The 12,500-nt window shown below is 35.6% G+C and overlaps 1 protein-coding gene and 1 long non-coding RNA gene across 2 annotated transcripts in view; one reads left to right on the top strand and one right to left on the bottom strand.

Moving 5' to 3' along the window:
• LOC136832104 (uncharacterized) overlaps positions 1-12,500 on the bottom strand; it is a 149,920-nt gene that overhangs the window by 1,585 nt on the left and 135,835 nt on the right. The window lies entirely within an intron of this gene.
• Positions 1-12,500, top strand: part of LOC136832103 (somatostatin receptor type 5-like) — a 71,134-nt gene that overhangs the window by 25,097 nt on the left and 33,537 nt on the right. Inside the window, exons 3-5 of the mRNA XM_067092780.1 lie at positions 3,722-3,843; positions 7,528-7,651; positions 10,454-10,668. Of these exons, the coding sequence (XP_066948881.1) occupies positions 3,722-3,843; positions 7,528-7,651; positions 10,454-10,668 (461 nt within the window). The remainder of the gene's footprint in view (positions 1-3,721; positions 3,844-7,527; positions 7,652-10,453; positions 10,669-12,500) is intronic.

Below are 12,500 nucleotides of genomic sequence, written 5' to 3'. Positions count from 1 at the left end.
GAAATGGCTCCTCCGTCATTTGTTTTTGTCGATTTTTATAATTTATTTATCTATGAAAGTCTATCTTTTTATAAACTAGACGCATCAGGTGGTTTCGGCCATAAGTCATTTAGGCCGTGACATCCATAACAACGCAAGACATTATGTTCATGGTATTTACAGTTATGTTTTATGGTATTTACCGTCATTATTTTATGTTTTACATACATCCCCAAGGGGTTATGTTTTACATACATCCCCAAGGGGCTGGTGCTAAACACGGCGCCCATTGTGCACGTAAATGTGCTTACGGCCTAAATGGCTTACGGCCGAAACGACCCGAACTCTCTTACTTGGGGTAAACGCAGGCTTAGCAACGCGCGAGGAAAGATGTGTCACATTGTCTTAATTTATATTTTAATAAACCTATTTCTAGCATTATATTATTTACAAGACTGCCCTCAATTATAATCAAAAGTTTCTAAAATGGATTCTCCTTTAAAAATATAACAAGGAAGTCTCTTTTGCCGATTCCCTACATGAGGAAAGCCCGTTTGGCATCGCTACTTAACCTTCCTTACACCCTCTTTTGACCTAGTACGCTCGACCGACTCTAGTCATATCCTAATGACAGAGAGAGAGAGAGAGAGAGAGAGAGAGAGAGAGAGAGAGAGAGAGAGATTGACAGACGCCTTTTGAAAGCCTGTAATTCAATTGTACGGCTTCTTCCTCTTCCTCTGCCTCTTCGAGGCCAAGAGGAAAAAATAAAAAAAAGGGGAAATCGACTTTTTCCTCTTCCTTCCTGCCTGTCTTTTTAAAAATGTTGACATCAAAATGTAGCCTTGAAAAACAAAACTTCGACTCCCCCGAAGTTTTATTGTCGTGAAACTCATAAAAAGATTAAGAGTTGTTCTTGAGAAAAGGCCGGTTTCACGAGAGAGAGAGAGAGAGAGAGAGAGAGAGAGAGAGAGAGAGAGAGAGAGAGAGAGAGAGAGAGAGGCTGTCATATCCTAATTCCGCAGAGAGAGAGAGAGAGAGAGAGAGAGAGAGAGAGAGAGAGAGAGAGAGAGAATTTATACCAACTGCAGTAAAATATGCCTTTGATCTCTAACGAAAAACTTCAGTTAGACCTTTGTTTTCGATGCTAAGACTTGCTAAGATTATATAAAGTCTAGACCAGACGAGTTACCTTCCATCAGAGATTGCGTCTTGAGGGAATCAGGCGAGTAAACTCAGTGAATTCACTAAAAAAAAAAAAAAGTCATTTGAAGTCGATGAATAAATTAAGGAGGCATTCCATTTTCGAATTAAAATGGGAGGACGGTCGCTGTGTGGTTTAGAGCACCTTGGGGTAAGAGTCTGAAGAAGGAGGTTATATAGGCTCTCTGAGATCGAATATAGAGCCATACGGAGCTCTATATTAATTACCTGTTACCTGGTTTCAATTTTCTTTCTAATTTTCTTTAAATCTTCAGCTGAAAAACAATTACGGACAGTCAACAGACTTTAATAAACTCAAGAAATCAGCCCTCAGAGAGAGAGAGAGAGAGAGAGAGAGAGAGAGAGAGAGAGAGAGAGAGAGAGAGAGAGAGAGAGGACAAGGTGAGGAATAAATAAATACGAGGGAATAAAAAATAAAAACCGATACACTTGAATCCAGGAGACGTCATCAGCAGGGAGCAGGAGAAAATTTTCTCCTCTCTCTCTCTCTCTCTCTCTCTCTCTCTCTCTCTCTCTCTCTCTCTCTCCTTTCTTCTAATCTTCATCTGAAAACCCTTATGGACAGAGTTAACAGACCATAATATTAAACCCAAGAGGGCTCCAAAGGGAAATCAGCTAACAGAGAGAGAGACAAGTTAATTGAAAAGGCGATGAATAGATAAATAAAGAAATTAATCAATTAATCAATTAACAAACGTGAGGAATTATCAAATAAAACCGATACATCTGAATTCAGGAGACGTCAGCAGCAGCAGAGAGCGGGAATGAATTTGCGCCTCTTAAACATTAGGAAATCAGAAGATTCCTCCATTACTGCATCAAGTAAACTATTCCACATTCCAGTTGTAGCGAAGATCAAACTCATGGTCAACTGAGTAGTATTAAATTTTCTATTATAAAACGACACAATGTTTGCAGCTAACAGCCTGCCTAGTATTGTCAAAAAAATGTCTTTTTCTAGTATCAGGTTTAATGCAATGATTTAAGGTCTTATCAATATATCTTAGTATGGATTATATCATATGAGTTTTATAGATAAATTCTCGTACTGATACAGGAAATTAAAGTTTTCTTCGCCTTCAGAAGACATTAATCAGGGCGCCGGTTGAGACGAATATTGGAATTTGGACGAAAGGGCGCCCTTTTATGAAAAAGGGTCCCTGTGTTACCTTTGGAAAATATTGAAAATATCCCGGATGAGACTTTTTGTATTTATGTAAATAATTCTATATATAAAGCTAAACATAAAAATGAAGGCTATTACATATCTGAATCATTTTAAACCTACAGCTAATTATAGAAAGCAAGGCTAAAAATGGGATTATTTCTTTTACTGTTAATTTTATATCATTCTATATAACATTTCCTTCTTTTTCTCAAGAGGAATTAAACTTATGTATTTTTACAACCCCGCCCCCACCACACACCCCACTAAATATGTATATTATCTGATTCAAATACTTTTTATAGTGTTTTCTATATGTTATAACTTGAATAGAATTTTATTTTCAACAGTATATTTTTCTTATTAAATAATCAGAGTGTTTTTATTCAAGGCAACCATCGCCTCAGGCTCCACTGATGTTTACATCAACTCTCCCAAGAATGAAAGCTACTTTCCCCTCACGATAACTTTCTCCTGTCCTTTCACACAGCCACTGAGGTTCACTATAACGCCCCTACGAGTGAAAGCTACTCTCCTCACGGCGTAACTTTCTAATGTCCTTTCACAGACCCACTGAGGCTCACTCCAACTCTTCTCGAGTGAAAGCTACTTTCCTCACGACATAACTTCCACCTGTCCTTTCACAGACACACTGAGGCTCATTTTAGCTCTCCTACGAGTGAAAGCTATTTATTAGTGGCCTAACTTTCTCCTGTCCTTTCACAGACCCACTGAAGCTCACACTAAATTCTCCTACGAGTGAAAGCTACTTTACTGACAGCCTAACTTTCTCCTGTCCTTTCACAGGCTCACTGAGGCTTACTTTAACTCTTCCTCTCCGAGTGAAAGCTACTCTCCCAAGACATTAACTTTCTCCTGTCCTTTCACAGGCCCACTGAGGCTTACATTAAACTCTCCTACGAGTGAAAGCTACTTTCCCTTACAACCTAACTTTCACCGACCCTTTCACAGAGCCACTGAGGCTCACTTTAACTTTCCTGCGTGTGAAAATTACTTTTCCTTACCAGGTAACTTTCTCTTAACCTTTCACACAGCCACTGAGGCTCACTTTAACTCTTCTAAGAACGAAAGCTACTTTCCCTCACTTTTTCCTGTCCTTTCACGGACCCACTAAGGCTCACTTTAACTCTGCTACGAGTGAAAGCTACTTTCCCTCATGTCGTAACTTTCTCCTGTCCTTTCCCAGACGGACTAATGCCTACATTAAATTCTCCTGGAAACAAAGGCTATTCTAACTTTCTCCTGGCTTTCACAGACCCACCGAAACTCACTTTAACTTTCCTACGAGTGAAGGCCACTCCCCTAAAGACCTAACTTTCTCCTGTGCTTTCACAGACGGCGAAAGTGTTCGCTTACTCGTGGACTTTCGGGTGGTTCCTGTGCAAAGCCATCCACTATCTACAGAATGTTTCAGCTATCTGCTCAGTACTGACCCTCACTGCTATGAGTATGGAGAGGTAAGTGTTCTGATCACTCTGTGTTTAAGTGAATTTCAGAATTGTACGTAGTTTGTTGTTGGTTGTCAATGAAAAATTAATAATTGGATAAATGAGTAATTATTAATAGATAAATAAATTTATGAAAAAATTAATAAACAAATAAAAAAGTCTTGATTTTTATTTCGAGCTGACTTAAGCTTTCATAATTGATATATGAGACTTGATTAATGGCATCACTATATCAAGTCTTCATATTCTTTTAGATCACACAAATACATACAGATATACATTCATATATATATATATATATATATATATATATATATATATATATATATATATATATATATATATATATATATATATAATAAACATTAAAACAAAGTCGACCTATAATCTTTGTAATTTCTGTTACATGGTGATTTAGCTGTAATCCGACGACACCCACGAGTAATCCCTAATTTATATTTCAAAATTCCCCTGAAGTCTGTTTCACAAACACCATTTAAAAAAATCTTCCTAGTAATGAAAAAACTATATGCCTTAAGCCATCTTTCTAGGCCTTTCTTGTACTTACTGAAGGATGTATGTGATCTTATTTAATTTTTTTTATTATTTATTTCCTGCGCTCTCGACATTCTGCATGAATTTTGAATTAGAAAATCGAATTCTTCTATTTCCAGAAACTGTTATCAACCTTCGCTTTAGATATTTATAAAAACGATTTCTCCAGCAATTTCTAAATTCATGTCATTACTTTCCTTTATAACAGAAACTTATCACCTTTTGCTTCAGATATTTATAAAAAACGATTTCTCCAGCAATTTCTAAATTCATTTCATCACTTTCCTTTATAACAGAAATTTATCACCTTTTGCTTCTGATATTTATGAAAACGATTTCTCCAGCAATTTCTAAATTCATTTCATCACTTTTCTTTATGACAGGAACTTATCACCTTTTGCTTCAGATATTTATAAAAACGATTTCTCCAGCAATTTCTAAATTCATTTCATTACTTTCCTTTATAACTTAAATTTAATCAAAACTTACTATAGACATGGTTCTCAATATTAAAAAAAAAACTTTCTAGATTACTATCATCCCACTTTTCTTTAACTGTATATGAATACATTTTCTTCAGTAGCCACTAAATCAATTTCAATGCTTTTTTAACTTAAATTCAATCAAGATTTAATTTAGACAAAGAATTCAATATTCAAAAACAAAAATTCCAGATTAATTTTTCCCTGGAATTCTGGAAAACACGTCCGACTTCCAAGGTACCTTTCAGAATTCCCATTTCGAATCGAATGATTTAAATGAGCAGAAATACCTCCTTAACTTTTATCTTCTGGGGGAAGAAGGAATAGGACAAAAACGAAAAGTCCAAATAAAAGAAAAAAAGCCCCCTCCCCCCCCAAAAAAAAACCAAATTGATGGAAGGGTTTCGATTAATCGAAGGTTTTTTTTTTCAAGTAACGGAAATTGAGAAAAATTTTTTCCACAATTTCGATTCTCGGTTTTTTCAGAGATCACACGATTTATTTGGATTCGAGAAGAAGGCCTAATGGAGAAAATGGTAGAGAGAGAGAGAGAGAGAGAGAGAGAGGGGGCGGCCAGATACAAATTATCACTTCTTAGAAGTACCTGTCTTAGATGAAAAGAGAGAGAGAGAGAGAGAAAGAGAGAGAGAGAGAGAGAGAGAGAGGTGCAAATTACCACTTCCTACAAATCTCAAAAGGTAGATAAAAAGAGAGAGATATATATTACTGTACTGGCTGCATGATATATAAATATACCAATGTACTTTTGGTAAAGAACACTCAAGGTAAATTTACCACACAGAGAGAGAGAGAGAGAGAACCTTACCTTACCTTACAGTTCGTTCGGGTTGCCCCAGGTCTCTCAGTGTGAGGCACCTTTGATGTCTACCAGAGAATTGCTAATACATCTTCCGGTATATTTTGCATCTTTCAATCTTGGATGGTCTGGGATGCATCTTAGATATTTGTCGAGCTTATTCTTAAACACATCTACGCTCACTCCTGATATGTTCCTCAGATGAGCTGGTAGCGCACTGAGTAGACGCTGTATTATCGATGCTGGTGCGTAGTGGATTAATGTCCTGTGTGCTTTCCTTACTTTTCCTGGTATAGTTTTGGGCACTATTAATCTACCTCTGCTTGCTCTTTCTGATATTTTTAGCTCCATGATGTTTTCGGTAATTCCTTCTATCTGTTTCCATGCCTGTATTATCATGTAGCGTTCTCTTCTCCTTTCGAGACTATATAAATTTAAGAATTGCAGTCTTTCCCAGTAGTCAAGGTCCTTAACTTCTTCTATTCTAGCTGTAATGACCTTTGTACACTCTCTATTTGTGCAATATCCTTTGGTAGTGTGGGTACCATATTATATTGCAATATTCAAGTGGACTACGTACGTACGTTTTATAAAGCATAATCATGTGTTCGGCTTTTCTAGTTTTGAAGTGCCGGAACAACATTCCCACTTTTGCTTTGCATTTTGCCAACAGTATTGCTATTTGATCATTGCATAACATATTCCTATTCAGCATCACACCAAGGTCTTTAACTGCTTCCTTATTTGTGATTGTCTCGTTATTAGATCTCTTATATGCATATAGCATTCCTTCTTTATCACTATAGTTTATTGATTCAAATTTATCAGAGTTAAATACCATCCTATTTATCTCTGCCCATTTATATATTTTGTTTAGGTCTCTTTGTAGCAGGTTCCTATCTTCATCACAAGTAATTTCTCTACTTATTCTTGTGTCATCGGCGAAACTTCTCACTACCGAGTCCTTAACATTACTGTCTATGTCTGCAATCATAATCACAAACAGCAATGCAGCTAACACCGTACCTTGTGGCACACCGGATATTACCTTAGCTTCATCCGATTTCTCGTCGTTTGCAATCACTATCTGTTTTCTGTTTTGCAAAAATTCTTTTATCCATCTTCCTACTTTGTCCGCAATGTTATGTTTTCTAATTTTTTTTCGCTAATATATTATGGTCTACCTTGTCAAAAACTTTTGCAAAGTCTAGGTAAACCACATCTGTATCTTTTTTGTTTATCATATTTTTATATATGCTTTCATGGTAGACTAACAGTTGGGTTTGTGTACTTTTTCCGGGTACAAAACCATGTTGTCCTATATTAAACTATTTTTCATTGTTTCATTATATTTTTCTTCATTACCCTTTCATAAGCTTTCATAATATGAGATGTCAGACTCACAGGCTTACAATTACTTGCCTCTAGTATTGATCCACCTTTGAAAATAGGGTTAATATATGCTAATTTATGCTCATCATAAATCTTGCCTGTATCTACACTTTGTCTTAATAATATTGCAAGCGGCTTTGCGACTGAATGAACCACGTTCTTTAACAAAATGGCAGTACGCCGTCTGGTCCTGCTGCTGATCCATTTTTAATTTCATTAATAGTCTGCACAATACCTATGCCCAATAAATATTCAGAGAGAGAGAGAGAGAGAGAGAGAGAGATTACTGTACTGACTGCATGATATATACATATACCAATGTACTTCTGGTAAAGAACACTCAAGGTTTACCAGAGAGAGAGAGAGAGAGAGAGAGAGAGAGAGAGAGAGAGAGAGAGAGAAATCTCAGCATCCTATAATCTCTCTCTCATCGTAATTTCCTTCCAGGTACTACGCCATCCTGTTCCCCTTTCGCTCCAAATACATCCTGACCATCCACCAGGCTCAGAGGATGACGGGACTTGTTTGGGCTCTGTCCTTGCTCCTTTCCATCCCAATACTCTTCGCTCAGGTAATTTATTCATATTTTCTCGTAGTTCAGATTTTCTACGAATTAAATATTTTCTAGTGATTAATAGTTTTTCGTAATTATTATTTTATCGTAATTAATATTTTCTCATAATTCACATTTTTTGGTAATTATTATTTTATCGTAATTAAAATTCGCTCTTGATTAATATTTTCTCTTAAATATTTTTTTTATAACTGATATATTCACTTTTTTATTAATATTCTATCATAACTAATATTTTGTCGCAATACAATATTTTCTAGTTATTTATATTTTCTCGTAATTCGTATTTTCTCGTAATTAATAATTTTCCCTAAATTAATATTTTCTTGTAATTAACATTTTCTCTTAATATTTTCTTGCGATTAATATTTTCTTGTAATGAATATTTTCTCTTAATATTTTCTTGTAATTAATATTTTCTTGTAATTAATATTTTCTTCTAATGAATATTTTCTTGTAATTAATATTTTCTCTTAATTAATATTTTCTTGTAATTAATATTTTCTCGTTATGGGGACGAGAGAAGAAAAGAACAGCTAATTTTGTTTGCCTTATGTTATATTCTTTACGTTCTTAGTTGGTTTGCGGATGCTAAAGTAGAGCAAAAATGGAGTTGTTTGCTAACAAAGATTGAGTTATTATTATTATTATTATTATTATTATTATTATTATTATTATTATTATTATTATTATTATTATTATTATTATTATTATTATTGTCAATTTTTTTAAGTAGACGAAGAATGAGCTCATTTGCAAACGAAGCTTGTATTATTATTATTATTATTATTATTATTATTATTATTATTATTATTATTATTATTATTATTATTATTATTATTATATTCAGAAGATAAACCGCTATTCATACTGAACAAACCCACCACGGGGATCATCCACTTGAAATTCAAACTCCCAAAGAATATGGTGTTCATTTGAAAGAAGTATATAATAAAAGGTAATAGGAAATACAGAACGAAGGGATCAGTTATTAGCAAAAAATAATTATAAATTGACAAATAAATGGGTAAAAATTTAAGTAAATTATCAGAATACTAGGAAAAAACATACGAAAACCATTAACACAAAGTTTGAACTTCCAAAGGTCCAGAGGTTCAACTGCAGGGTTAGGAAGATTGTTTCACAATTTGGTCTCAAAATGAACAAAACATTTTGAAAACTGTTTGGTTTAGAACCATACAGAAAAAAAGAAATGTCAGACTGTCAGAATTAGCTTTATACTTTGCTGACCGGAGACTTTCCAAAATGCCTGGATTGTCAAGACAGATTTACAGGGAACTGTCCTCGCATTACTCTCCAGATGTGGTCCCATGTGACTGCCCCTGTCTCAGAATTTAAAAAGGCACCTTCTTGGGCCTCGTTCTAAATATGCAAACGATTTAAAGATCAAAAGAGAAAGGTTAACCAAGCGAGCGAAGCCTCTTCCTTCCTTTCACGTCGTAACGAGAGTCTATAGAGGTTCGTGTTGGCTAGACTGAAAAGAATTCTCTCGGATTCCTTTGTGACATAGGCCCAGGAATTCTTGTAGTACTAATGTCATTATATTAGGGGTGTAACCTCAATTCCATTTGAGGAAGTAACGGCGGCTCTTGATACTATACTAAAAAGAATTATCTCTCGTGTTCTCTCATAACACAGGCCGAGAAACTGTTGTTTCCTTCATAACACATTTTGTAAGGCGAGTAACCTTGATCCCAGTAGAAAAATTTGTCATTTCTTGGGCTCTGTCCCTGCTCCTTTCCATCCCGATTCTCTTCGCTCAGGTAATTTATTCATATTTTCTCGTAGTTCAGAATTTCTCCGAATGAAATATTTTCTAGTGATTAATAGTTTCTCGTAATTATTATTTTATCGTAATTGATATTTTCTCATAATTGATATTTTCTGGTAATTGTTATTTTATCGTAATTAAGAGAGAAAGCTGGTGTTTAACAAGCCTTCTTGAGGATGTAGGATAGTCATATCCAACTTCAGGATAAAGTTGAAGACACTATCCTCTCCAGAATCCTAATTATTTCCTGGATCTTTCGACCAACTTCAACACAAAAAAATGGCGACCACTAAGGGCCTTCATCAAGAAAAGCAACTCCTTTCATTTCTGATAAAGAATACCGAAACGACTAAACCTAAGACTATAGCATCGAACTCTTCTATTCTCGGACGTCAGTTTTCTTCAGAATATTCGTCGACAACAACGCGGAAAAAGGAAGAGCGGAGGATAATGTATTGTCTAAGGAATTTGAGACCCAAAACATTTTTTTTTTTTTTTTGTGGAACAAAGAGGTCTTTTTGGGATGAGAGACCCTTTGACGAATTATTATTATTATTATTTTGTTTTTGTTTTTTGCTTCGAAGGGCCTTGATGGGCTAGAGAGAGAGAGAGAGAGAGAGAGAGAGAGAGAGAGAGAGAGAGAGAGAGAGAGAGAGAGAGGTATAATAAAAATATAAAAAATTTTTATCCAAGCTACTAATCAATTCATGACTCCTCTCTCTCTCTCTCTCTCTCTCTCTCTCTCTCTCTCTCCTCTCTCTCTCTCTCTCTCTCTCTCTCTGCCTCTCTCTCTCTCTGCCTCCTCTCTTCTCTCTCTCTGCTCTATCTCTATATTATCTCTCTCTCTCTCTTGTATAAAATATATATATATATATATATATATATATATATATATATATATATATATATATATATATATATATATATATATATTTCTCTCTCTCTCTCTCTCTCTCTCTCTCTCTCTCTCTCTCTCTCTCTCTCTTCCAACCCACCCTAACCCACAGGTCCACAGCCGTGTGGGCGTGCGAGTGCAGACCTACTGGTGCCACAGAGACTGGGACAACGTGTTCCTGTGGCGATGTTACGAGACCTACATGTTGGTAATCGTCCTGATTATTCCGACCATCATCATGGGATTCGCCTACTCAGCCATAGGATACAAGCTCTCGAAAGTGCTCGTCGAGAGGTCTTCTTTGATGGGGTCGTCGTCGGGAAACAGGTGAGAGAGAGAGAGAGAGAGAGAGAGAGAGAGAGAGAGAGAGAGAGAGAGACGTATACAGGGAGATAGAAAGAGAGAGAGAAAAAGAAATAAATAAATAGAGAGAGAGAGAGAGGTATACAGGTAGATAGAAAGAGGGACAGAGGCAGAGGAAAAGAAAGAGAGAGAGAGAGAGAGAGAGAGAGAGAGAGAGAGAGAGAGAGAGAGAGAGAGAGACGTATATAGGGAGATAGAAAGAGAGAGAGAAACAGAGAAAAAGAAAAAGAAAAAAAAGAGAGAGAAGAGAGAGAGAGAGAGAGAGAGAGAGAGAGAGAGAGAGAGAGAGACGTATATAGGGAGATAGAAAGAGAGAGAGAAACAGAGAAAGAGAAAAAGAGAGAAAGAGAGAGAGAGAGAGAGAGAGAGAAAGAGAGAGAGAGAGAGAGAGAGAGAAGACTGATTCTCCAAGGTCTTCGTCGAGGACACAGGTAAAGGATTAAAGAGAGAGAGAGAGAGAGAGAGAGAGAGAGAGAGAGAGAGAGAGAGAGAGAATGTGTATTTTTTAATTTCCAAAAGATCTCTATTCAATATGTATTCAGATTAATAGAATCTGTCGCGTATTAAACTTGGCAGATGTAGAAAGATCAGAACTAAATATATACAGTAATTGTTTGTACGTTTGTTTTTACGTATGTACGTAAGTAAGCTGTCTATACAATTTTTTTATATATCAGCAAAGTATTCAAACATTTCACTGAACGTAATATAACTCAGAGATTTGGTATGCAATCTGAAATGTACAAAGCAGTAATATAAAGTTTAAAATTTGTCAAAATAAGTTCCTAAGAGTAGCATAAGACGCAAGCAAGACATATACTTATTTGTTTTCTCTTTAAACATATCAAGTTAGGTATTACATTAACCGTTTTTGTACTTAAATTTGATTGCACTTTTTCAAGTAAGCTACTTAAATTTGTGTCTTCAGCCTTTGATATTAAAACGTCTCATTTTAAAGCTTCTTCTGTACTTGATATTTTTTTTTATTCCATTAAGAATATTTGTATTAAATTTCTAATTCTAAGTAAGCACCTGTATTTATATTTCAGTCCTAAATAATATCTTAGTTTTAAATCGTCGAGTTTGTCAGTATCTAAGACAGAAAGAAATTTTTTTTTCAAAAGGTTTGAGTTATCTCAAAAGAAAACTATTGTGCCGGCTTGTCCGACCCCACTTTTTTCTGTCCGCCCCCAGATCTTAAAAACTACTGAGGCTAGAGGGTTGCAAATCGGTATGTTGATCATCCACCCTTCAATCATCAAACATATCAAAGTGCAGCTCTAAAGCCTCAGTAGTTTTTGTTTTATTTAAGGTTAAAGTTAGCCATAATCGTGCATCTGGCAACGATATAGGACAGGCCACGACCGGGCCGTGGTTAAAGGTTCATGGGCGGCGGCTCATAAAGCATTATACCGAGACCACCGAAAGATAGATCTATTTTCGGTGTCCATGATCGTACGCTGTACAGAAAACTCGATTGCGCTGAAGAAACTTCGGCGCATGTTTTACTTGTTTTCATAGGTATTTACACTAAAACTGAATTGTCCATGTATCCATAAATATGTTCAGATTAGTCATAAATAAGCAGAGTTGTAAAATTTCATATTTATTAACAACAAGAACGGACGACAGCCTACTTACAAACGAGTTGCGTTCCGGACGGCCGTTTGTATGCTGAATTGTTTGTAAGCTGGTTACCGCACTCTTCATGCCAATTTAAGTACAGTATGATATAAAATCATTACAGTACTGTATGTTATTTCATCCTAAAACACAATACACTGTACATACAGCAC

This window comes from Macrobrachium rosenbergii, chromosome 49 (genome assembly GCF_040412425.1).
Source record: "Macrobrachium rosenbergii isolate ZJJX-2024 chromosome 49, ASM4041242v1, whole genome shotgun sequence".
NCBI lineage: Eukaryota > Metazoa > Arthropoda > Malacostraca > Decapoda > Palaemonidae > Macrobrachium > Macrobrachium rosenbergii.
This window is presented reverse-complemented; position numbering and strand designations above follow the sequence as displayed.